Here is a 26,405-nt window from a genome sequence, read left to right as displayed (position 1 = left end):
TGGGAGGGAGAGAAGACACAGGTGACACAGGGCAGGAGAGTCAGTGTGGACGCTGGTAACAATGGGAGGGAGAGAAGACACAGGTGACACAGGGCAGGAGAGTCAGTGTGGACGCTGGTAACAATGGGAGGGAGAGAAGACACAGGTGACACAGGGCAGGAGAGTCAGTGTGGACGCTGGTAACAATGGGAGGGAGAGAAGACACAGGTCACACAGGGCAGGAGAGTCAGTGTGGACGCTGGTAACAATGGGAGGGAGAGAAGACACAGGTCACACAGGGCAGGGGAGTCAGTGCGGACGCTGGTAACAATGGGAGGGAGAGAAGACACAGGTCACACAGGGCAGGAGAGTCAGTGTGGACGCTGGTAACAATGGGAGGGAGAGAAGACACAGGTCACACAGGGCAGGAGAGTCAGTGTGGACGCTGGTAACAATGGGAGGGAGAGAAGACACAGGTCACACAGGGCAGGGGAGTCAGTGCGGACGCTGGTAACAATGGGAGGAGAGAAGACACAGGTGACACAGGGCAGGAGAGTCAGTGTGGACGCTGGTAACAATGGGAGGAGAGAAGACACAGGTGACACAGGGCAGGAGAGTCAGTGTGGACGCTGGTAACAATGGGAGGAGAGAAGACGCAGGTGACACAGGGCAGGAGAGTCAGTGTGGACGCTGGTAACAATGGGAGGGAGAGAGGACACAGGTGACATAGGGCAGGAGAGTCAGTGTGGAAGCTGGTAACAATGGGAGGGAGAGAAGACACAGGTGACACAGGGCAGGAGAGTCAGTGTGGACGCTGGTAACAATGGGAGAAGGAGAGAAGACACAGGTGACACAGGGCAGGAGAGTCGGTGTGGACGCTGGTAACAATGGGAGGGAGAGAAGACACAGGTGACACAGGGCAGGAGAGTCAGTATGGACGCTGGTAACAAAGGGAGGGAGAGAAGACACAGGTGACACAGGGCAGGAGAGTCAGTGTGGACGCTGGTAACAATGGGAGGGAGAGAAGACACAGGTGACACAGGGCAGGAGAGTCAGTGTGGACGCTGGTAACTATGGGAGGGAGAGAAGACACAGGGCAGGAGAGTCAGTGTGGATGCTGGTAACAATGGGAGGGAGAGGAGACACAGGTGACACAGGGCAGGAGAGTCAGTGTGGACGCTGGTAACAATGGGAGGGAGAGAGGACACAGGTGACACAGGGCAGGAGAGTCGGTGTGGACGCTGGTAACAATGGGTGGGAGAGGAGACACAGGTCACACAGGGCAGGAGAGTCAGTGTGGACGCTGGTAACAATGGGAGGGAGACACAGGTGACACAGGGCAGGAGAGTCAGTGTGGACGCTGGTAACAATGAGAGGGAGAGAAGACACAGGTCACACAGGGTAGGAGAGTCAGTGTGAACGCTGGTAACAATGGGAGGGAGAGAAAACACAGGTGAGACAGGGCAGGAGAGTCGGTGTGGACGCTGGTAACAATGAGAAGGAGAGAGGACACAGGTGACACAGGACAGGAGAGTCAGCGTGGACGCTGGTAACAATGGGAGGAGAGGAGACACAGGTGACACAGGGCAGGAGAGTCAGTGTGGACGCTGGTAACAATGGGAGGGAGAGAAGACACAGGTGACACAGGGCAGGAGAGTCAGTGTGGACGCTGGTAACAATGGGAGGGAAAGAAGACACAGGTGACACAGGGCAGGAGAGTCAGTGTGGACGCTGGTAACAATGGGAGGGAGAGAAGACACAGGTGGCACAGGGCAGGAGAGTCATTGTGGACGCTGGTAACAATGGGAGGGAGAGAAGACACAGGTGACACAGGGCAGGAGAGTCAGTGTGGATGCCGGTAACAATGGGAGGGAGAGGAGACACAGGTCACACAGGGCAGGAGAGTCAGTGTGGACGCTGGTAACAATGGGAGGGAGAGAGGACACAGGTGACACAGGGCAGGAGAGTCAGTGTGGATGCCGGTAACAATGGGAGGGAGAGGAGACACAGGTCACACAGGGCAGGAGAGTCGGTGTGGACGCTGGTAACAATGAGAAAGAGAGAAGACACAGGTGACACAGGGCAGTAGAGTCAGTGTGGACGCTGGTAACAATGGGAGGGAGAGGAGACACAGGGCAGGAGAGTCAGTGTGGACGCTGGTAACAATGGGAGGGAGAGAAGACACAGGTGACACAGGGCAGGAGAGTCAGTGTGGACGCTGGTAACAACGGGAGGGAGAGAAGACACAGGTGACACAGGGCAGGAGAGAGTCGGTGTGGACGCTGGTAACAATGGGAGGGAGAGGAGACACAGGTAACACAGGGCAGGAGAGTCAGTGTGGATGCTGGTAACAATGGGAGGGAGAGAAGACACAGGTGACACAGGGCAGGAGAGTCAGTGTGGACGCCGGTAACAATGGGAGGGAGAGAAGACACAGGTGACACAGGGCAGGGGAGTCAGTGTGGACGCTGGTAATAATGGGAGGGAGACACAGGTGACATAGGGCAGGAGAGTCAGTGTGGACGCTGGTAACAATGGGAGGGAGAGAAGACACAGATCACACAGGGCAGGAGAGTCAGCGTGGACGCCGGTAACAGTGAGAGAAGGAAGGGGCCATTACCTTACTCTCAGTAGCCAGGATCACCAGACAGCACGATTCTACCGGGCCCGTCCCGCACTCACACAGTGATCCGGAGGTGAGGACTTTGGCACTCTCTGCGGACAGGCTCTGGCTGGGAGAGATCCCGGGATCCTGTGCTGTATGGCAAGGAGCGACGAGAAAACAGCGGTTAGACGGCGGCAGACCATCCGCACCGGGCACAGCTGCTGCAGCGGCATTACAGAAATATATCCCAGACTGGTATAAATCAGGAGGACGCTGCATCTTATACATCAATAAAATAAGAATTTACTCACCGGTAATTCTATTTCTCGTAGTCCGTAGTGGATGCTGGGGACTCCGTAAGGACCATGGGGAATAGACGGGCTCCGCAGGAGACTGGGCACTCTTAAGAAAGATTCAGGACTATCTGGTGTGCACTGGCTCCTCCCCCTATGACCCTCCTCCAAGCCTCAGTTAGGAACTGTGCCCGGAAGAGCTGACACAATAAGGAAGGATTTTTGAATCCCGGGTAAGACTCATACCAGCCACACCAATCACACCATATAACTCGTGATAGGAACCCCGGTTAACAGTATGATAACAATGGAGCCTCTGAACAGATGGCTCGCAATAACAACCCGATTATAGTAACAATAACTATTTGCAAGTATTGCAGACAATCCGCACTTGGGATGGGCGCCCAGCATCCACTACGGACTACGAGAAATAGAATTACCGGTGAGTAAATTCTTATTTTCTCTGACGTCCTAGTGGATGTTAGGGACTCCGTAAGGACCATGGGGATTATACCAAAGCTCCCAAACGGGCGGGAGAGTGCGGATGACTCTGCAGCACCGAATGAGAGAACTCCAGGTCCTCCTCAGCCAGGGTATCAAATTTGTAGAATTTTGCAAACGTGTTTGCCCCTGACCAAGTAGCAGCTCGGCAAAGTTGTAAAGCCGAGACCCCTCGGGCAGCCGCCCAAGATGAGCCCACCTTCCTTGTGGAATGGGCTTTTACTGATTTAGGCTGCGGTAATCCCACCGCAGAATGTGCCAGCTGAATAGTGCTACAAATCCAGCGCGCGATAGACTGCTTAGAAGCAGGAGCACCCAGCTTGTTGGGTGCATACAGGATAAACAGCGAGTCAGTCTTCCTGACTCCAGCCGTCCTAGAAACATACATTTTCAGGGCCCTGACTACGTCCAGTAACTTGGAATCCTCCAAGTCCCTAGTAGCCGCAGGCACCACAATAGGTTGGTTCAAGTGAAAAGCTGAGACCACCTTCGGGAGAAACTGAGGACGAGTCCTCAACTCTGCCCTATCCATATGGAAAATCAGATAAGGACTTTTACAAGACAAAGCCGCCAATTCTGATACTCGCCTGGCCGAAGCCAGGGCCAACAACATGACCACTTTCCACGTGAGATATTTCAAATCCACAGTCTGAAGTGGCTCGAACCAATGTGATTTCAGGAATTCCAAAACCACATTGAGATCCCAAGGTGCCACTGGGGGCACAAAAGGAGGCTGAATATGCAGAACTCCTTTGACAAACGTCTGAACTTCAGGCAGTGAAGCCAGTTCTTTTTGGAAGAAAATCGACAGAGCCGAAATCTGGACCTTAATGGACCCCAATTTGAGGCCCAACGTCACCCCTGATTGCAGGAAATGCAGGAATCGATCCAGCTGAAATTCCTCCGTCTGGGCCTTCTTGGCCTCACACCACGCAACATATTTTCGCCAAATGCGGTGATAATGTTTTGCGGTGACATCCTTCCTGGCTTTGATCAGGGTAGGGATGACTTCCTCCGGAATGCCCTTTTCCTTTAGGATCCGGTGTTCAACCGCCATGCCGTCAAACGTAGCCGCGGTAAGTCTTGGAACAGACAGGGTCCCTGCTGCAGCAGGTCTTGTCTGAGCGGCAGAGGCCAAGGGTCCTCTGCAAGCATCTCTTGAAGTTCCGGGTACCAAGCTCTTCTTGGCCAATCCGGAACCACGAGTATAGTTTTCACTCCTCGCTTTCTTATTATTCTCAGTACCTTGGGGATGAGAGGCAGAGGAGAAAACACATAAACCGACTGGTACACCCACGGTGTCACTAGAGCGTCCACAGCGATCGCCCGAGGGTCCCTTGACCTGGCGCAATATCTTTTCAACTTTTTGTTGAGGCGGGACGCCATCATGTCCACCTTTGGTCTTTCCCAACGGTCTACCAGCATTTGGAAGACTTCTGGATGAAGTCCCCATTCTCCCGGGTGGAGGTCGTGCCTGCTGAGGAAGTCTGCTTCCCAGTTGTCCACTCCCGGAATGAACACTGCTGTCAGTGCCAACACATGATTCTCTGCCCATCGGAGAATCCTTGTGGCTTCTGCCATCGCCATCCTGCTTCTTGTGCCGCCCTGTCTGTTTACATGGGCGACCGCCGTGATGTTGTCTGATTGGATCAGTACCGGCTGGTTCTGAAGCAGGGGCCTTGCTTGGCTTAGGGCATTGTAAATGGCCCTTAGCTCCAGAATATTTATGTGAAGCGAAATCTCCCGATTTGACCACAGTCCTTGGAAATTTCTTCCCTGTGTGACTGCACCCCAGCCCCGAAGGCTGGCACCCGTGGTCACCAGGACCCAGTCCTGTATTCCGAATCTGCCGCCCTCTAGTAGATGAGCCCTCTGCAGCCACCACAGCAGCGACACCCTGGTCCTTGCCGACAGGGTTATCCGCTGTTGCATCTGGAGATGGGACCCGGACCATTTGTCCAACAGGTCCCACTGGAACGTCCTTGCGTGGAACCTTCCGAATGGGATTGCTTCGTACGAAGCTACCATTTTTCCCAGGACTCGTGTGCATTGATGTACCGACACCTGTCCTGGTTTTAGGATGTCTCTGACTAGAGATGACAACTCCTCTGCTTTTTCCACTGGAAGAAACACTCTTTTCTGGTCTGTGTCCAGAATCATTCCCAGGAACAGAAGACGTGTCGTCGGGACCAGCTGTGACTTTGGAATATTGAGAATCCAGCCGTGCTGTTGTAGCACTTCCCGAGAAAGTGCTACCCCCACTACCAACTGTTATTTGGACCTCGCCTTTATCAGGAGATCGTCCAAGTATGGGATAATTAAAACTCCCTTCTTGCGAAGGAGTATCATCATTTCGGCCATTACCTTGGTAAAGACCCTCGGTGCCGTGGATAACCCAAACGGCAGCGTCTGGAACTGATAGTGACAGTCCTGTACCACAAATCTGAGGTACTCCTGGTGCGGAGGGTAAATAGGGACATGCAGGTACGCATCCTTGATGTCCAGGGAGACCATGTAATCCCCCTCGTCCAGGCTCGCAATAACCGCCCTGAGCGATTCCATCTTGAACTTGAACCTTTTGATATAAGTGTTCAAGGCTTTTAAATTTAAGATGGGTCTCACCGAACCGTCCGGTTTCGGTACCACAAACATTGTGGAATAGTAACCCTTTCCCTGTTGAAGGAGGGGTACCTTGACAATCACTTGCTGTGAATATAGTTTTTGAATAGCCACCAACACTGCCTCCCTGGCAGAGGGAGTTGCCGGTAAGGCAGATTTTAGGAAACGGCAGGGGGGAGACGTCTCGAATTCCAGCCTGTACCCCTGAGACACTACTTGAAGGACCCAGGGATCCACCTGTGAGAGAGCCCACTGTGTGCTGAAATTCCTGAGACGGGCCCCCACCGTACCCGGGTCCGCCTGAGCAGCCCCAGCGTCATGCTGTGGACTTACCGGATGCAGGGGAGGACTTCTGCTCTTGGGAACTAGCTGTGAGCTGCAGCTTTTTCCCCCTACCTCTGCCGATCGGCAGAAAGGATGAGCCTCTAGCCCTCTTATTTTTCTGGGGCCGAAAGGACTGTACCTGATAATACGGTGCTTTCTTTTGCTGTGGGGTAGCCTGTGGCAAAAAGGTCGATTTCCCAGCAGTAGCTGTGGAAACAAGGTCTGACAGACCATCCCCAAAAAGTTCCACCCCTTTATAGAGCAAAACTTCCATGTGCCGCTTCGAGTCGGCATCGCCTGACCATTGCCGAGTCCATAACCCCCTTCTGGCGGCAATGGACATAGCGCTTATTTTTGATGCCAGCCGGCAAATATCCCTCTGTGCATCACGCATGTATAAGACGGCGTCTTTTATATGCTCTATCGTCAGCAAAATATTGTCCCTATCCATGGTATCAATGTTATCCGACAGGGAATCTGACCACGCAGCTGCAGCACTGCACATCCAAGCCGATGCAATAGCGGGTCTCAATATAATGCCGGTGTGTGTGTATATAGCTTTAAGGGTATTTTCCTGCTTTCTATCAGCAGGTTCCTTTAGGGCGGCCGTATCCGGAGACGGTAGTGCCACCTTTTTTGATAAGCGTGTCAGCGCTTTATCTACCCTAGGGGGTGTTTCCCAACGTGACCTATCCTCTGCCGGGAAAGGGTACGCTGCCAATAACCGTTTAGAAACTATTAATTTCTTATCTGGGGAAGACCACGCTTCCTCACACACCTCATTTAATTCCTCAGATGCAGGAAAAACTACTGGTAGTTTTTTCTCACCAAACATAATACCCTTTTTTGTGGTACCTGGGGTATTATCAGAAATGTGTAATACATTTTTCATTGCCTCAATCATGTAACGGGTGGACCTATTGGAGGGTACACTAGTCTCGTCGTCGTCGACACTGGAGTCGGTATCCATGTCGACATCTGTATCTGTCATCTGAGGTAACGGGCGTTTTACAGCCCCTGATGACATTTGAGACGCTTGGACAGGCACAAGCTGAGAAGCCGGCTGTCCTATGTCGTCAAACCTTTTATGTAAGGAGCTGACACTGTCACGTAATTTCTTCCATAAGTCCATCCACACAGGTGTCGACCCCGCAGGGGGTGACATCACATTCACAGGCATTTGCTCCGCCTCCACATCATTATCCTCATCATACATGTCGACACAGCAGTACCGACACACAGCACACACACAGGGAATGCTCTGACAGAGGACAGGACCCCACAAAGCCCTTTGGGGAGACAGAGGGAGAGTATGCCAGCACACACCAGAGCGCTATATACCACAGGGATATCACCTTATAAAAGTGTTTTCCCTTATAGCTGCATATATATTGTATACTGCGCCTAAATTGTGCCCCCCCTCTCTTTTTTACCCTTTCTGTAGTGCAGGACTGCAGGGGAGAGCCAGGGAGCGATCCTTCCAGCGAAGCTGTGAGGGAAAATGGCGCCAGTGTGCTGAGGGAGAAGGCTCCGCCCCTTTTTCGTCGGGCTTTCTCCCGCTATTTTAAAACGTCTGGCAGGGGTTAATTTACACCTATATAGCCCCTGGGGCTATATATGGTGTTAGTTTGCCAGCCAAGGTGTATATTATTGCTGCTCAGGGCGCCCCACCCCAGCGCCCTGCACCCATCAGTGACCGAAGTGTGTGGTGTGCATGAGGAGCAATGGCGCACAGCTGCAGTGCTGTGCGCTACCTTGGAGGAAGACAGAAGTCTTCAGCCGCCGATTTTCCGGACCTTCTTGCTTCTGGCTCTGTAAGGGGGACGGCGGCACGGCTCCGGGAACGGACGACGAGGTCGGGTCCTGTGTTCGATCCCTCTGGAGCTAATGGTGTCCAGTAGCCTAAGAAGCCCAAGCTACCACCAGTTAGGTAGGTTCGCTTCTTCTCCCCTTAGTCCCTCGCTGCAGTGAGCCTGTTGCCAGCAGGTCTCACTGTAAAATAAAAAACCTAACATATACTTTCTTTCTAGGAGCTCAGGAGAGCCCCTAGTGGGCATCCAGCTCAGCCGGGCACAGAAATCTAACTGAGGCTTGGAGGAGGGTCATAGGGGGAGGAGCCAGTGCACACCAGATAGTCCTGAATCTTTCTTTAGAGTGCCCAGTCTCCTGCGGAGCCCGTCTATTCCCCATGGTCCTTACGGAGTCCCCAGCATCCACTAGGACGTCAGAGAAATAAACTATACAGCAGCGTTCATTAGTGTGTTACCATGAGCCTCTACACCGCGCAAAGTACACTACCTGTGCATCACACATTGTACACTGCCCCTGCACCACGCACTGTACACTGCCCCTGCACCAAGCACTGTACACTGCCCCTGCACCAAGCACTGTACACTGCCCCTGCACCGCGCACTGTACACTACCTGTGCATCACGCATTGTACACTGCCCCTGCACCACGCACTGTACACTGCCCCTGCACCAAGCACTGTACACTGCCCCTGCACCACGCACTGTACATTACCTGTGCATCACACACTGTACACTGCCCCATGCACTGTACACTGCCCCTGCACCACGCACTGTACATTACCTGTGCATTACACACTGTACACTGCCCCTGCACCACGCACTGTACACTGCCCCTGCACCACGCACTGTACACTGCCCCTGCGCACTGTACACTGCCCCTGCACTGTACATTACCTGTGCATCACACACTGTACACTGCCCCTGCACCGCGCACTGTACACTACCTGTGCATCACACACTGTACACTGCCCCTGCACCGTGCACTGTACACTGCCCCTGCACCACGCACTGTACATTACCTGTGTATCACACACTGTACACTGCCCCTGCACTGCGCACTGTACACTACCTGTGCATCTCACACTGTACACTGCCCCTGCACCGTGCACTGTACACTGCCCCTGCACCGCACACTCTACATTACCTGTGCATCACACACTGTACACTGCCCCTGCACCGCACACTGTACACTACCTGTGCATCACACACTGCCCCTGCACCGTACACTGCCCCTGCACCGTGCACTGTACACTGCCCCTGCACCGTGCACTGTACACTGCCCGTGCACTGTACACTGCCCCTGCACCACGCACTGTACACTGCCCGTGCACTGTACACTGCCCCTGCACCGTGCACTGTACACTGCGCCTGCACTGTACACTGCGCCTGCACCACGAACTGTACACTGCCCGTGCACTGTACACTGCCCGTGCACCGTACACTGCCCGTGCACCGCGCACTGTACACTACCTGTGCATCACAAACTGTACACTGCCCCTGCACTGTACACTGCCCCTGCACCGCGCACTGTACACTGCCCCTGCACCGCCCACAGGATACAGACTCTTCACCGCCCACAGGATATAGCGTGTATTACAACACAGCACCTCACCCGTTTTCAGAAGCACCAAATGCAGACAGTCATCTCGGATGTAGGAGACGGCAGCGATGTCATGAATGGGAACTCGGAGTATTACGTCCTCTCCGTCCCGCCACACCACTTTGACGTTGTACGCAGACAAGCTGATGACGGCGTCATGTTCCTGGGTCAGCTGTGCGGGGAGCTGGTGTAGTCTCTGTGTACAAAGCACATCAGGGGTTAATGGAGAGCCATAATGGAATACAGTCACAGATTCAAATGGGATGTAACTGACTTACGGATTCATGGTGGTCAAAGACCAGCGCCGGAATCCTAACACCTGTCAGAACGCCGACGCAAGAATCCCAAATGTAAGTATTACAGGGAGGGTTAAGGCTAAGCTGTAAGAAGAGAGGGTTAGGGTTAGGCACCCACAAGGGAGGGGTAGGGTGTGTGTGGGGGGGGAGGTTAGGATTAGACTGCAAGAATTGAGGGATAAGGTTAGGCTGCTGGAGGGGACGGTTAGGGTTAAGCTGCGGGAAGGAAGGGTTAGGGGGTCAGGCTGCGGAAAGGGAGGGTTAGGGGGTCAGGCTGCGGGAAGGGAGGATTAGGGTTAAGCTGTGGGAAGGGAGGGTTAGGGGGTCAGGCTGCGGGAAGGGAGGGTTAGGGGGTCAGGCTGCGGGAAGGGAGGGTTAGGGGGTCAGGCTGCGGAAAGGGAGGATTAGGGTTAAGCTGCGGGAAGGGAGGATTAGGGTTAAGCTGCAGGAAGGGAGGGTTAGGGGGTCAGGCTGCGGGAAGGGAGGGTTAGGGGGTCAGGCTGCGGAAAGGGAGGATTAGGGTTAAGCTGCGGGAAGGGAGGGTTAGGGGGTCAGGCTGCGGGAAGGGAGAATTAGGGTTAAGCTGCGGGAAGGGAGGGTTAGGAGGTCAGGATGCGGGAAGGCAGGGTTAGGGTTAAGCTGCGGGAAGGGAGGATTGGGGTTAAGCTGCGGGAAGGGAGGGTTAGGGTTAAGCTGTGGGAAGGGAGGGTTAGGGTTAAGCTGTGGGAAGGGAGGGTTAGGGGGTCAGGCTGCGGGAAGGGAGGGTTAGGAGGTCAGGATGCGGGAAGGGAGGGTTAGGAGGTCAGGATGCGGGAAGGGAGGGTTAGGGTTAGGGTTAGTTTAGTCGCAGACACCTGTCTGGATTTTGTCAGTCGGGATGCCAGGACCGGTATTGTGATTGCCAGCCTCCTCACTGCCGGTATACCATACCCAACCCATTATACACAGAAAACACCTTTATTTAACTAATTTGCAAATGTATGTGGCTATGAGAAGACATCACTGGCAATCTACAGTTTCCTACTTACTGATTATTAAAGGCCAATTGACAGCACACATACATAAACACAGCACAAATGATTGCTGTACAGGCCCTATAAATCTGCCGGAACATACCTGTATAGATAAGGCTGATAATCTTGTAATGCGCCGTGAATTCATCGTGTTGTGATAATAAATCCCAATAAATGACTTCTCTGTGCATTATATAAGGAGACCTCTGTAAAGCTGGTCTTCACCCCCCCCTCCTTGGTAATTTACACACAAAGAGAAATCCGCTGCATGTAGGTGAGTGAAGTTTCCCTGTAAGTCCACGTATATCGGCTTCTCCTAGCAAAATGAAGACACGTTTCTCACTACAATGATCGGTAGTTGGAGGGTATGCTGATCCTTGTAGTGCCATACTGGAGGATCCTGGGGTGATCCAGGTGAGTTAGCTCTCAGTCTAGAAATACGTTAATGTATGATCCAAAGCAGATGCTATTATGTAGCGTAGGACCACCAGAGAAGAGACGCCTTGCCGTGGCTGGTGGCTTACCATATGTTTGCAAATGCAAGTAACTAAGATCTCTGCATTACTATTATCACGTGGGATGCATTTCTCTTTTGCTGGTGTATTACAGTGTGCTGGAGGATTTGTTTTGTTTTTTTCCTACTCTAAATTAACCCCTTCCTTACATGTACTTGTGATGGAACAATACATTGTGTATCAATGAACATGTAAAAACTATTTTCTTCTAACAGAACTTACAATCCGGATAACACCTTATATGGCGTATAATAGGATCTCTAACTTTACTAAAAGGTAACAGTTTGTGACATGGATAGTAAATGAGGCAAAAGTTGTAAAATGCACAGAAAAAAAACAAAAAACAACAAAAATTTTTGGTAGTTGGACTTTTGACTGTCGACCATATGGTGTCTAACTAATGACTGTCTATCTTTAAACTGTCTATAGACACAAACCCTTTTCAATAGCAATGGACTCTCCAGCCAAGTTTCACAGCGCGTCTGTGTCCAGGTGATCTCAAGTTACCACATGAGCTGTATGTACACGTGGGAATGGATCAGAGTGCGTCAGACTCCTCTCTATTCACTAATGAATGTTAATTGTATAAAGCCATTTGTATGGACTATGACGCTGTAGAAATGAATCCCACTGACAATCGCCAGACACATGAAAAATCAGCGGCACTGCAAGTGGCCTGGGAACCCCTCTGTGGAGAGGACACAACATACAGGTCCTGTTACACGCCACATAACGGCGCGTTATCCGGTACGTGTACAAACTGGTTTCTATTAGAGGGTTCCAAGTTCTTAGGAAATCTGTTTTGACATAATGCACCAGATCGACGCGTTTTGCTCACCTGCTAGGAGAAGCCGATATACCGGGACTTCCGGGGAAACATCACCCGCCTGATTTTGTAGTGAGTACATTACCCAAGGGCAAGGCTGCAGGTGCGCAATTCAAACACTACCAATTTATTAATAATAATCATTGCAATAAAATTTAGCATTTTGAGCGAGGTTCTTCGCATAGTTATGGCCATAGGTAACGGCTTGCCCACTGCGTCCAGGTGACCTCATTAGTCGGGCAAGTCCCTAACATTTTAGGGGGTACAAATCTAGTGCGCGGACACCCCAAAATGAAGCAGCTGAGTGACCCCAGGGCAACACTTAAATGAAAAAATATATAGTGAAAAATAAGATTTTAAACCTACCGGTAAATCTTTTTCTCCTAGTCCGTAGAGGATGCTGGGGACTCCGTAAGGACCATGGTGATTATACCAAAGCTCCCAAACGGGCGGGAGAGTGCGGATGACTCTGCAGCACCGAATGAGCAAACACAAGGTCCTCCTCAGCCAGGGTATTAAACTTGTAAAACTTTGCAAAGGTGTTTGAACCCGACCAAGTAGCTGCTCGGCAAAGCTGTAATGCCGAGACCCCTCGGGCAGCCGCCCAAGAAGGGCCCACCTTCCTAGTGGAATGGGCCTTAACCGATTTTGGTAACGGCAATCCAGCCGTAGAATGAGCCTGCTGAATCGTGTTACAGATCCAGCGAGCAATAATCTGCTTAGAAGCAGGAGCGCCAACCTTGTTGGCTGCATACAGGACAAACAGTGCCTCTGTTTTTCTGACCCGATCCGTTCTGGCCACGTAAATTTTCAAAGCCCTGACTACATCAAGGGACTTGGAATCCTCCAAGTCTCGCGTAGCCACAGGCACCACAATAGGTTGGTTCATATAAAAAGATGAAACCACCTTGGGCAAGTATTGAGGACGAGTCCGCAATTCTGCTCTATCCACATGGAAAACCAGATAGGGGCTTTTGTGAGACAAAGCCGCTAACTCCGACACTCGCCTAGCCGATGCCAAGGCTAACAACATGACCACTTTCCAAGTGAGATATTTTAATTCCACCGTTTTAAGTGGTTCAAACCAGTGAGACTTAAGGAACCGCAACACCACGTTAAGGTCCCAGGGTGCCACTGGAGGTACAAAAGGAGGCTGAATATGCAGCACTCCCTTGACAAAAGTCTGTACTTCTGGGAGAGAAGCCAATTCCTTCTAAAAGAAGATGGATAGGGCCGAAATCTGAACCTTAATGGAGCCTAATTTTAGGCCCAAATTCACTCCAATCTGTAGGAAGTGAAGGAAACGGCCCAGATGGAATTCTTCCGGAGGAGCATTCCTGGACTCACACCAAGAAACATACTTCCGCCAAATCCGGTGATAATGTTTTGCTGTCACGTCCTTCCTAGCCTTTATCAGAGTAGGAATGACCTCATCCGGAATGCCTTTTTCCGCTAGGATCCGGCGTTCAACCGCCATGCCGTCAAACGCAGCCGCGGTAAGTCTTGGAACAGACAGGGCCCCTGTTGTAACAGGTCCTGTCTTAGAGGAAGAGGCCACGGATCTTCTGTGAGCATTTCCAGCAGATCCGGATACCATGCCCTTCGCAGCCAATCTGGAACAATGAGAATTGTCTGTACTCCTCTTTTTCTTATTATTCTCAACACCTTGGGGATGAGAGGAAGAGGAGGAAACACACAGACCGACTGGAACACCCACAGTGTCACCAGGGCGTCCACTGCCACCGCCTGAGGGTCTCTTGACCTGGCGCAATACCTCTGTAGTTTCTTGTTGAGGCGGGACGCCATCATGTCTATCTGGGGCAGTCCCCACAGACTTGCAATCTGTGCGAAGACTTCCTGATGAAGTCCCCACTCTCCTGGATGGAGATCGTGTCTGCTGAGGAAGTCTGCTTCCCAGTTGTCCACTCCCGGAATGAAGACTGCTGTCAGAGCGCTTACATGATTTTCCGCCCAGCGAAGAATCCATCGCCACTCTGCTCCTTGTGCCGCCTTGGCGGTTTACATGAGCCACTGCGGTGATGGTGTCTGACTGAATCAGAACCGGTAGGTCGCGAAGCAAATTCTCCGCTTGACGAAGGGCGTTGTATATGGCCCTCAATTCCAGGACGTTGATGTGAAGACAAGCCTCCTGGCTTGACCAGAGACCTTGGAAGTTTCTTCCCTGTGTGACTGCTCCTCACTCTCGGAGGCTCGCGTCCGTTGTTACCAGAATCCAGTCCTGAATGCCGAACCTGCGACCCTCTAGAAGGTGAGCACTCTGCAGCCACCACAGGAGAGATACCCTGGCCCTGGGGGACAGGGTGATCATCTGATGAATCTGTAGATGTGACCCGGACCACTTGTCCAGTAGGTCCCATTGGAAAGTCCTCGCATGGAACCTGCCGAAGGGAATGGCCTCGTAAGACGCCACCATCTTTCCCAGGACTCGAGTGCAGTGATGCACTGACACCCTTTTTGGCTTCAATAGGTCCCTGACCAGATTCATGAGTTCCTGAGCCTTTTCTATCGGAAGATAAACCCTTTTCTGGTCTGTATCCAGAATCATGCCTAAGAAGGCCAAACGAGTCGTAGGAACCAACTGTGACTTCGGAATGTTGAGAATACAGCCGTGTTGCTATAACACCTTCAGCGAGAGTGATACGCTGTATAGCAACTGCTCTCGTGATCTCGCTTTTATCAGGAGATCGTCCAAGTACGGGAGAATTGTGACACCCTGCTTGTGCAAGAGCACCATCATTTCCGCCATTACCTTGGTGAAAATCCTCGGGGCCGTGGAAAGCCCAAACGGCAATGTCTGAAATTGGTAATGACAATCCTGTACCGCAAATCTCAGGTATGCCTGATGAGGCGGATATATGGGAACATGAAGGTATGCATCATTTATGTCCAGGGACACCATATAATCCCCCCCTTCCAGGCTGGCGATGACCGCTCTGAGCGACTCCATCTTGAACTTAATCCTTTTTAAGTATAGGTTTAAGGATTTTAAATTTAAAATGGGTCTGACCGAACCGTCCGGTTTCGGGACTACAAACAGGGTTGAGTAATACCCCATCCATTATTGCAGCAGGGGAACTTTGACCACCACTTGTTAAAGACACAATTTTTGAATTGCATTTAAAACTATCTCCCTCTCTGAGAGAGAAGCCGGTAGGGCCGACTTGAAAAAGCGGCGAGGAGGCACCTCTTCGAATTCCAGCTTGTAACCCTGGGAAACAATTTCTATTGCCCAGGGATCCACCTGTGAGTGAACCCAGATGTGGCTGAAAAGTCGAAGACGTGCCCCCACTGGGGCTGACTCCCTCAGCGAAGCCCCAGCGTCATGCGGTGGATTTTGTAGAGGCCGGGGAGGACTTCTGCTCCTGGGAACTAGCTGTGGTTGGCAGCTTTTTCCCTCTGCCCTTACCTCTGGCAAGAAAGGACGATCCCCGTACTCTCTTGTTTTTATGCGACCGAAAGGACTGCATCTGATAATGTGGCGCTTTCTTAGGCTGTGAGGAAACATAAGGCAAAAAAGTTGATTTACCTGCCGTGGCTGTGGAAACTAGGTCCGAGAGACCTTCCCCCAAACAATTCCTCACCCTTGTAAGGTAAAACCTCCATATGCCTCTTCGAGTCGGCATCACCTGTCCATTGTCGGGTCCATAGGACTCGTCTAGCAGAAATCGCCATAGCGTTGACTCTAGAACCCAGTAGGCCAATGTCTCTTTGAGCATCTCTCATATATAAGACAGCATCTTTAATATGACCCAGGGTCAATAAAATGGTATCCTTATCCAGGGTCTCAATTTCTGCCGATAAGGTATCTGTCCACGCTGTCACAGCGCTACAAACCCAAGCCGATGCTATCGCCGGTCTGAGTAAGGTACCAGAATGTGTGTAAATGGACTTCAAGGTAGTCTCCTGCTTGCGATCAGCAGGATCCCTGAGGGTTGCCGTATCTTGAGATGGTAGCGCTACCTTTTTGGATAAACGTGTCAACGCTTTGTCCACCCTTGGGGAGGATTCCCACCGTATCCTGTCCGTATTTGGGAAAGGATACGCCATAAGAATCCTTTTGGGAATCTGCAGTTTCTTGTCTGGAGATTCCCAAGCCTTTTCAAATAACTCGTTCAGCTCATGAAATGGGGGAAAGGTGACCTCAGGCTTCTTTCCCTTATACATGTGCACCCTCGTGTCAGGGACAGGGGGGTTCCTCTGTGATATGCAAAGCATCTTTTATTGCAATAATCATATATTGAATACTTTTAGCCAATTTTGGCTGTAACTTTGCATCGTCGTAGTCGACACTAGAGTCAGAATCCGTGTCGGTATCAGTGTCTACCATTTGGGATAGTGGGCGCTTTTGAGACCCAGAAGGTCCCTGCGACATAGTGGCAGGCAGGGCTTGACTTGTACAACTCCCTGGACTCAGCTTTGTCCAACCTTTTGTGCAATAAATTCACATTAGCACTTAAAACATTCCACATATCCAACCAGTCAGGTGTCGGTGTTGCCGACGGAGACACCACACACATTTGCTCCACCTCCTTCTACCTCAGACATGCCGACACATGCGTACCGACACACCACACACTCAGGGAATTCTCTCATCTGAAGACAGTTCCCCCACAAGGCCCTTTGGAGAGACAGAGAGAGAGTATGCCAGCACACACCCAGCGCCAGTGACCCGGGGAAAAACAATTATCTTTACCCAGATAGCGCTTTTTTTATTATTACACTGCGCCAAATTATGTGCCCCCCCCCCCCCCCCCCTTCTTTCAAACCCTCTTTCACCGTGTTCAGCAGGGGAGAGTCTGGGGAGCTTCCTCTCAGCGTTGTGCTGTGGAGAAAATGGCGCTGGTGAGTGCTGAGGATCAAGCTTCGCCCCCTCAGCGGCGGGCTTCGGTCCCGCTAAAATCTTTCAAAACTGGCGGGGGATCTCTTATATATATATATATATATATATATATATATATATATATATATATATATATATATATATATATATATATATATATATATATAGTATAGAGCCTATATATCTATATTTCAGCCAGATCGGAGGTTTACTTGCTGCCCAGGGCGCCCCCCCTGCGCCCCACACCCTTACAGTGACTGCTGTGTGTGTGTGTTGTGTGGGAGCAATGGCGCACAGCGTTATCGCTGCGCGTTACCTCAGTGAAGATCTGAAGTCTTCTGCCGCCTCTGAAGTCTTCTATCTTCACATACTCACCCGGCTTCTATCTTCCGGCTCTGTGAGGAGGACGGCGGTGCGACTCCGGGACGAACGGTGAGGGTGAGACCTGCGTTCCGACTCCCTCTGGAGCTAATGGTGTCCAGTAGACTAAGAAGCAGAGCCTAGCATTTAAGTAGGTCTGCTTCTCTCCCCTCAGTCCCACGATGCAGGGAGTCTGTTGCCAGCAGTGCTCCCTGAAAATAAAAAACCTAACAAAAGTCTTTCTATCAGGAAACTCAGGAGAGCTCCCTGTAATGCACCCTTCTCCTCTGGGCACAAAATCTAACTGAGGTCTGGAGGAGGGGCATGGAGGGAGGAGCCAGTGCACACCCATACCTAAAGTTCTTTTTTAGTGCCCATGTCTCCTGCGGAGCCCGTCTATCCCCATGGTCCTTACGGAGTCCCCAGCATCCTCTAGGATGTAAGAGAAAAAGTGAAGATAGGTTAGTGAGAGAGGCTGCTGAAAACAGCCGGGGTAAATTAGTGAGAGGTAAAGTAGTGAGAAGTGAAGGTAGGAAATGAATTACATTGAAACAAAACACACGATAGGGATGAAAGTAAATATGAAAATAAGTGATAATCTGTGTTGCTCCTGAGGCCAGGCAGCCACAGCAGTCCAGGGCGACCCACACCCCAGAAATCCACCCCCAGCCACAGCAGTCCAGGGCGACCCACACCCCAGAAATCCACCCCCAGCCACAGCAGTCCAGGGCGACCCACACCCCAGAAATCCACCCCCGCCACAGCAGTCCAGGGGGACCCACACCCCAGAAATCCACCCCCGCCACAGCAGTCCAGGGCGACCCACACCCCAGAAATCCACCCCCGCCACAGCAGTCCAGGGCGACCCACACCCCAGAAATCCACCCCCGCCACAGCAGTCCAGGGGGACCCACACCCCAGAAATCCACCCCCGCCACAGCAGTCCAGGGGGACCCACGCCCCAGAAATCCACCCCCAGCCACAGCAGTCCAGGGGGACCCACACCCCAGAAATCCACCCCCGCCACAGCAGTCCAGGGCGACCCACACCCCAGAAATCCACCCCCGCCACAGCAGTCCAGGGGGACCCACGCCCCAGAAATCCACCCCCGCCACAGCAGTCCAGGGGGACCCACGCCCCAGAAATCCACCCCCGCCACAGCAGTCCAGGGGGACCCACACCCCAGAAATCCACCCCCGCCACAGCAGTCCAGGGCGACCCACACCCCAGAAATCCACCCCCGCCACAGCAGTCCAGGGCGACCCACACCCCAGAAATCCACCCCCGCCACAGCAGTCCAGGGGGACCCACACCCCAGAAATCCACCCCCGCCACAGCAGTCCAGGGGGACCCACGCCCCAGAAATCCACCCCCGCCACAGCAGTCCAGGGGGACCCACGCCCCAGAAGTCCACCCCCAGCCACAGCAGTCCAGGGCGACCCACACCCCAGAAATCCACCCCCAGCCACAGCAGTCCAGGGCGACCCACACCCCAGAAATCCACCCCCAGCCACAGCAGTCCAGGGGGACCCACGCCCCAGAAGTCCACCCCCAGCCACAGCAGTCCAGGGCGACCCACACCCCAGAAATCCACCCCCAGCCACAGCAGTCCAGGGCGACCCACACCCCAGAAATCCACCCCCAGCCACAGCAGTCCAGGGCGACCCACACCCCAGAAATCCACCCCCAGCCACAGCAGTCCAGGGGGACCCACACCCCAGAAATCCACCCCCAGCCACAGCAGTCCAGGGGGACTCACACCCCAGAAACCCACCCCCATCCACAGCAGTCCAGGGGGACCCACACCCCAGAAATCCACCCCCAGCCACAGCAATCCAGGGCGACCCACACCCCAGAAATCCACCCCCAGCCACAGCAATCCAGGGCGACCCACACCCCAGAAATCCACCCCCAGCCACAGCAATCCAGGGCGACCCACGCCCCAGAAATCCACCCCCAGCCACAGCAATCCAGGGGGACCCACGCCCCAGAAATCCACCCCCGCCACAGCAGTCCAGGGGGACCCACACCCCAGAAATCCACCCCCAGCCACAGCAGTCCAGGGCGACCCACACCCCAGAAATCCACCCCCGCCACAGCAGTCCAGGGGGACCCACGCCCCAGAAATCCACCCCCGCCACAGCAGTCCAGGGGGACCCACACCCCAGAAATCCACCCCCAGCCACAGCAGTCCAGGGCGACCCACACCCCAGAAATCCACCCCCAGCCACAGCAGTCCAGGGGGACCCACACCCCAGAAATCCACCCCCAGCCACAGCAGTCCAGGGGGACCCACACCCCAGAAACCCACCCCCAGCCACAGCAGTCCAGGGGGACCCACACCCCAGAAATCCACCCCCAGCAATCCAGGGCGACCCACACCCCAGAAATCCACCCCCAGCCACAGCAGTCCTGGGGGACCCACACCCCAGAAATCCACCCCCAGCCACAGCAATCCAGGGCGACCCACACCCCAGAAATCCACCCCCAGCCACAGCAGTCCAGGGGGACCCACACCCCAGAAATCCACCCCCAGCCACAGCAATCCAGGGGGACCCACACCCCAGAAATCCACCCCCAGCCACAGCAATCCAGGGCGACCCACACCCCAGAAATCCACCCCCAGCCACAGCAGTCCAGGGGGACCCACGCCCCAGAAATCCACCCCCCGCCACAGCAGTCCAGGGGGACCCACGCCCCAGAAATCCACCCCCCGCCACAGCAGTCCAGGGGGACCCACGCCCCAGAAATCCACCCCCCGCCACAGCAGTCCAGGGGGACCCACACCCCAGAAATCCACCCCCGCCACAGCAGACCAGGGGGACCCACGCCCCAGAAATCCACCCCCGCCACAGCAGTCCAGGGGGACCCACACCCCAGAAATCCACCCCCAGCCACAGCAGTCCAGGGCGACCCACACCCCAGAAATTCACCCCCGCCACAGCAGTCCAGGGGGACCCACACCCCAGAAATCCACCCCCAGCCACAACAGTCCAGGGGGACCCACACCCCAGAAATCCACCCCCAGCCACAGCAATCCAGGGGGACCCACACCCCAGAAATCCACCCCCAGCCACAACAGTCCAGGGGGACCCACACCCCAGAAATCCACCCCCAGCCACAGCAGTCCAGGGGGGACCCACACCCCAGAAATCCACCCCCAGCCACAGCAATCCAGGGGGACCCACACCCCAGAAATCCACCCCCAGCCACAACAGTCCAGGGCGACCCACACCCCAGAAATCCACCCCCAGCCACAGCAATCCAGGGCGACCCACACCCCAGAAATCCACCCCCAGCCACAGCAGTCCAGGGGGACCCACGCCCCAGAAATCCACCCCCAGCCACAGCAGTCCAGGGGGACCCACGCCCCAGAAATCCACCCCCCGCCACAGCAGTCCAGGGGGACCCACGCCCCGGAAATCCACCCCCAGCCACAGCAATCCAGGGGGACCCACACCCCAGAAATCCACCCCCAGCCACAACAGTCCAGGGGGACCCACGCCCCAGAAATCCACCCCCCGCCACAGCAGTCCAGGGGGACCCACGCCCCGGAAATCCACCCCCAGCCACAGCAATCCAGGGGGACCCACACCCCAGAAATCCACCCCCAGCCACAGCAGTCCAGGGCGACCCACACCCCAGAAATCCACCCCCGCCACAGCAGTCCAGGGGGACCCACGCCCCAGAAATCCACCCCCGCCACAGCAGTCCAGGGGGACCCACACCCCAGAAATCCACCCCCAGCCACAGCAATCCAGGGGGACCCACACCCCAGAAATCCACCCCCAGCCACAACAGTCCAGGGGGACCCACACCCCAGAAATCCACCCCCAGCCACAGCAGTCCAGGGGGGACCCACACCCCAGAAATCCACCCCCAGCCACAGCAGTCCAGGGGGACCCACACCCCAGAAATCCACCCCCAGCCACAACAGTCCAGGGGGACCCACACCCCAGAAATCCACCCCCAGCCACAGCAATCCAGGGGGACCCACACCCCAGAAATCCACCCCCAGCCACAGCAATCCAGGGCGACCCACACCCCAGAAATCCACCCCCAGCCACAGCAGTCCAGGGGGACCCACACCCCAGAAATCCACCCCCAGCCACAGCAGTCCAGGGGGACCCACGCCCCAGAAATCCACCCCCCGCCACAACAGTCCAGGGGGACCCACGCCCCAGAAATCCACCCCCCGCCACAGCAGTCCAGGGGGACCCACGCCCCGGAAATCCACCCCCAGCCACAGCAATCCAGGGGGACCCACACCCCAGAAATCCACCCCCAGCCACAACAGTCCAGGGGGACCCACACCCCAGAAATCCACCCCCAGCCACAGCAGTCCAGGGGGGACCCATGCCCCAGAAATCCACCCCCAGCCACAGCAGTCAAGGGGGACCCACACCCCAGAAACCCACCCCTATCTGATAATCCGATATACATTTGTGCAGGACTCACCTTGCTCTGCATTCAGTCTAAGAAATGTCAGGAAGCTAATTAAAACCAATATATAGGACAGGTGGGCGTGGGTGCTACCACCAGGCAGAAGGGGTCTCTGGCCTTCTATTGTGTATGTGAATACACAGCATTGGGTATACAGGGGAGGGGTCCTGGGGTGCACACCGGTAATGAGAGGTGCGGCTCTGCGCAGACCTTTCAGTAGAACTGCATATAAAGACAAAGGTTGCAGGTGCGCAATTCAAACACTACCAATTTATTAATAATAATCACAGCGCTGGCCGTAACTGGGCACATAAATAGGTGTACCCCAAAAGCAGCTCCCCTAAACTATACCATAAAACAAAAATACATCCAGAACTTTGAAAATAAAAAATGATGGGGGAAGGAGTGGCGGGGGGGGGGGGGGGGGGGGGGGGGGACTCCTTAAACTGGTGGAGCTTATGTAAGGGGGAACTTATAAGTAGCTTATACAATATGGCTATGGGGCACACTGTATAATGCACATTTATACCCCTGAGCAAGCACTGGCGCTCCATGTTGTATATATCGGCCACAGACGCCCAGAGAACACAGAGTACAAAGCGGGGACAAATCATCTCTCAAACCTGGGAGCAGCCAAACGAAACTCGCAAAATGTTTTTTTTTTTAAACGGAACTTTCTGTAAGGTCTCTATAGAGAGTCTGGACTGCGCTCCACGCGTCTCCCTCACCTTTGCGTTGTCCAGGAGCTGCAGGATTTCTGTCCGGCTGGAAGGATTGAGGTATCCGGGAATAGAGGTCAGCTGCCCCAAGTACTAGAGGGAGAGAGATACAGGAATATTAGGACGTTCCATGAGGGATAAATGAATTGTTATATTACAGGGAGCTCTGGTGTCATCACTGGTACTCAGCGAGGAATAATGCTTCCCTACTGTATTATTATTGATATTAGACATTCCTTACACCCATATAACAGACGGTAGGGAGGCCATTATCTCATATATAATATGTGACGTATATCCCTTATATGAAGCCTCCTGATAGGAGGATGGACACGGCTAGGAATGATTGGCGCAGTCATACAGCCAGGTGACTATGGGACAACACGTATGAATGAGAGGAGCCTCCGCACCTTGACTTCTTTCTCAATGTAATCGTTGAGCAGCAGGTCCGGCTCCACGCGATGCTCGGGCTGGGACGCAGACACCGTGTGCAGAGGCCGCCGTTCCGTCACCTTCTCCTGAGCCTTCTTGTCTCGACCCTTCTCGCCCTTCTGGAAGACCCGTTTAAACGGGGACACGATTCCAGGCTGCTGGGAGAGAGGACAGGCAGCCATTAACAGAGCGCCCGCATGAACTGCGTCATATCCGAGAGGTTACCAGGTATCAAGCACTTCATACAGAACATACGCGGATCCCAGGAGCGGCACAAAGCTCCGCAGGTCACCCTACACACCGGAGATTTACACTGGACAGGCGGCTGTGCGAGTTTCCCGCCTCTCCCGGCCTATCTACCACTGCACATACGTTTTAGTTCCTGGGTCAGAGGTCACTACCCTCCCTGCTCCGCCATTTTCTCTCTGTTGTACTGAGAACCTTCTTACCAGATGGACGAGCACTTCTGTAGACCTCCGCTGGAAGGGGCAATCTGGGAGCTTGGAGAGTGAACAAGTGGAGAGAGATAAACTACCAACCAAGCAGCGCCTGTCATTCTTCAAATTAGGAGCTCATTGGATGGTACTTTATCTCTCTCCACTTTATCACTCCAGTGTACGGGGGATTAGTACATCTCCCCCATAAACTTCTATGGACTCCCCACCCTTGCTGCCCTGTCACTGGAATACACACCACTGTGCAGCGGGCTGTCATGGAGTCCAGTGGGAAATACATCATTCTCCCCATCACGGTTCTCCTGAAACCTTTATTTACTACAGCAACAAACACGACGCACAGTAACGCTCCCTCCCAAGACCCCAGCGATCACTGGTTGGACGGGCTGCAGAACAGACGGCGCTTCTGCTGCTGTGGAACTACTAATACACATATAACCGCCGCGTGGAGATCTCAGCCACCCGCCAATGTACCGGTGACCCATGTATGAGAGGCCCCTACACGTATCTGAATGATACATCCGGTACAACAAGAAGGAGAACGCACAGGACGCAGATTCCGTATATCACTGTCACTACAAGAAACTGTAACACCGAGGCTATAACCCACCGCCACCCACTTCTCCCGGGGCACACCGGTGTCTGCCAGCTGAGGATGTGTGCACAGAGGTCGGCACAGGATGAGGGTAACCCGTACAGGGCTGACCCCACCTGACACCGTACAGGCCTGACACCGTACAGTGCTGACCCCCACCTGACACCGTACAGGGCTGACCCCCACCTGACACCGTATAGGGCTGACCCCCACCTGACACCGTACAGCGCTGACCCCCACCTGACACCGTACAGCGCTGACCCCCACCTGACACCGTACAGGGCTGACCCCCACCTGACACCGTACAGGGCTGACCCCCACCTGACACCGTACAGGGCTGACCCCCACCTGACACCGTACAGGGCTGACCCCCACCTGACACCGTACAGGGCTGACCCCCACCTGACACCGTACAGTGCTGACCCCCACCTGACACCGTACAGTGCTGACCCCCACCTGACACCGTACAGGGCTGACCCCCACCTGACACCGTACAGGGCTGACCCCCACCTGACACCGTACAGGGCTGACCCCCACCTGACACCGTACAGCGCTGACCCCCACCTGACACCGTACAGGGCTGACCCCCACCTGACACCGTACAGGGCTGACCCCACCTGACACCGTAGAGGGCTGACCCCCACCTGACACCGTACAGGGCTGACCCCCACCTGACACCGTACAGTGCTGACCCCCACCTGACACCGTACAGGGCTGACCCCCACCTGACACCGTACAGGGCTGACCCCCACCTGACCCCCACCTGACACCGTACAGTGCTGACCCCCACCTGACACCGTACAGTGCTGACCCCCACCTGACACCGTACAGTGCTGAAAGCCGCACACATCAGATAGAGGAAGAGACAAAGCCAGCTACAGAGAGGCGATATGACAACACGTCACTACAATACGCACAGGGGACAGAGGGGCTGGACTGGCTGGGGCAAGAGGAAGATCAGCTGGGGGCAATACAGGACTTATCCAATATGGCACAACTGCACGGACTGTAGAGGTCATGTCAGAGAGAGCGAGATACACAGTACCCCATGTAACATGTCCCTATGCAGCAGATTTCATCATCACGTCAGCAAGAGTCATCTGTGACCATCACAGATAGAGTCACCTCCGCTGCAGAGCTCTGTTATTACAGACTGCCCAGACAGACGCCACAAATCCCTACAACTTACTGCCCCCTCCTACCTCTCCGTCCATCTGCGGCTCCAGGGGACGCGGCCTTGATACAGCAGCATGAAATCACATATAGGTCTCACAGTGCTAAGTGCGCAGAGGGGATGGGGGGGGGGGGGCTGACCACAACTTCCTCCTGCAACACACGACACCGACTGATGTGCATCGCAACAGACGTGATCCTGCTACGTGTACTATGCACCTGGCGTCACACTTAGGGGAGGGGATGAGATTCCCAGTGCGCTGTATGGAGGTGTCCCCGGGGAGGGGATGAGATTCCCAGTGCGCCGTATGGCGGTGTCCCCGGGGAGGGGATGAGATTCCCAGTGCGCTGTATGGCGGTGTCCCCGGGGAGGGGATGAGATTCCCAGTGCGCTGTATGGCGGTGCCCCCGGGGAGGGGATGAGATTCCCAGTGCGCCGTATGGCGGTGTCCCCGGGGAGGGGATGAGATTCCCAGTGCGCTGTATGGCGGTGTCCCCGGGGAGGGGATGAGATTCCCAGTGCGCTGTATGGCGGTGTCCCCGGGGAGGCGATGAGATTCCCAGTGTGCTGTATGGAGGTTCCCCAAGGAGGGGATGAGATTCCCAGTGCACTGTATGGCGGTGTCCTTGGGGAGGGGATGAGATTCCCAGTGCACTGTATGGAGGTGTCCCCGGGGAGGGGATGAGATTCCCAGTGCGCTGTATGGAGGTTCCCCAAGGAGGGGATGAGATTCCCAGTGCACTGTATGGCGGTGTCCCCGGGGAGGGGATGAGATTCCCAGTGCACTGTATGGAGGTGTCCCCGGGGAGGGGATGAGATTCCCAGTGCGCTGTATGGCGGTGTCCCCGGGGAGGCGATGAGATTCCCAGTGTGCTGTATGGAGGTTCCCCAAGGAGGGGATGAGATTCCCAGTGCACTGTATGGCGGTGTCCTTGGGGAGGGGATGAGATTCCCAGTGCACTGTATGGAGGTGTCCCCGGGGAG

The 26,405-nt window shown here is 54.4% G+C and overlaps 1 protein-coding gene across 3 annotated transcripts in view; it reads right to left on the bottom strand.

Annotated features, from left to right (window-relative positions):
- CCM2 (CCM2 scaffold protein) overlaps positions 1-26,405 on the bottom strand; it is a 96,352-nt gene that overhangs the window by 33,240 nt on the left and 36,707 nt on the right. For 2 of the 3 annotated variants that reach the window (XM_063924591.1, XM_063924593.1), the window contains exons 3-6: positions 23,176-23,355; positions 22,775-22,858; positions 9,745-9,928; positions 2,600-2,736 (exon numbers count right to left, since the gene is read on the bottom strand). In XM_063924591.1, the coding sequence (XP_063780661.1) occupies positions 2,600-2,736; positions 9,745-9,928; positions 22,775-22,858; positions 23,176-23,355 (585 nt within the window). The remainder of the gene's footprint in view (positions 1-2,599; positions 2,737-9,744; positions 9,929-22,774; positions 22,859-23,175; positions 23,356-26,405) is intronic. The other variant, XM_063924594.1, reaches the window with a different exon arrangement.

Source organism: Pseudophryne corroboree, chromosome 5, assembly GCF_028390025.1.
Source record: "Pseudophryne corroboree isolate aPseCor3 chromosome 5, aPseCor3.hap2, whole genome shotgun sequence".
Taxonomy (NCBI): domain Eukaryota; kingdom Metazoa; phylum Chordata; class Amphibia; order Anura; family Myobatrachidae; genus Pseudophryne; species Pseudophryne corroboree.
Note: the sequence above shows the minus strand (reverse complement) of the source record. Positions and strands in the feature narration are given on the sequence as shown.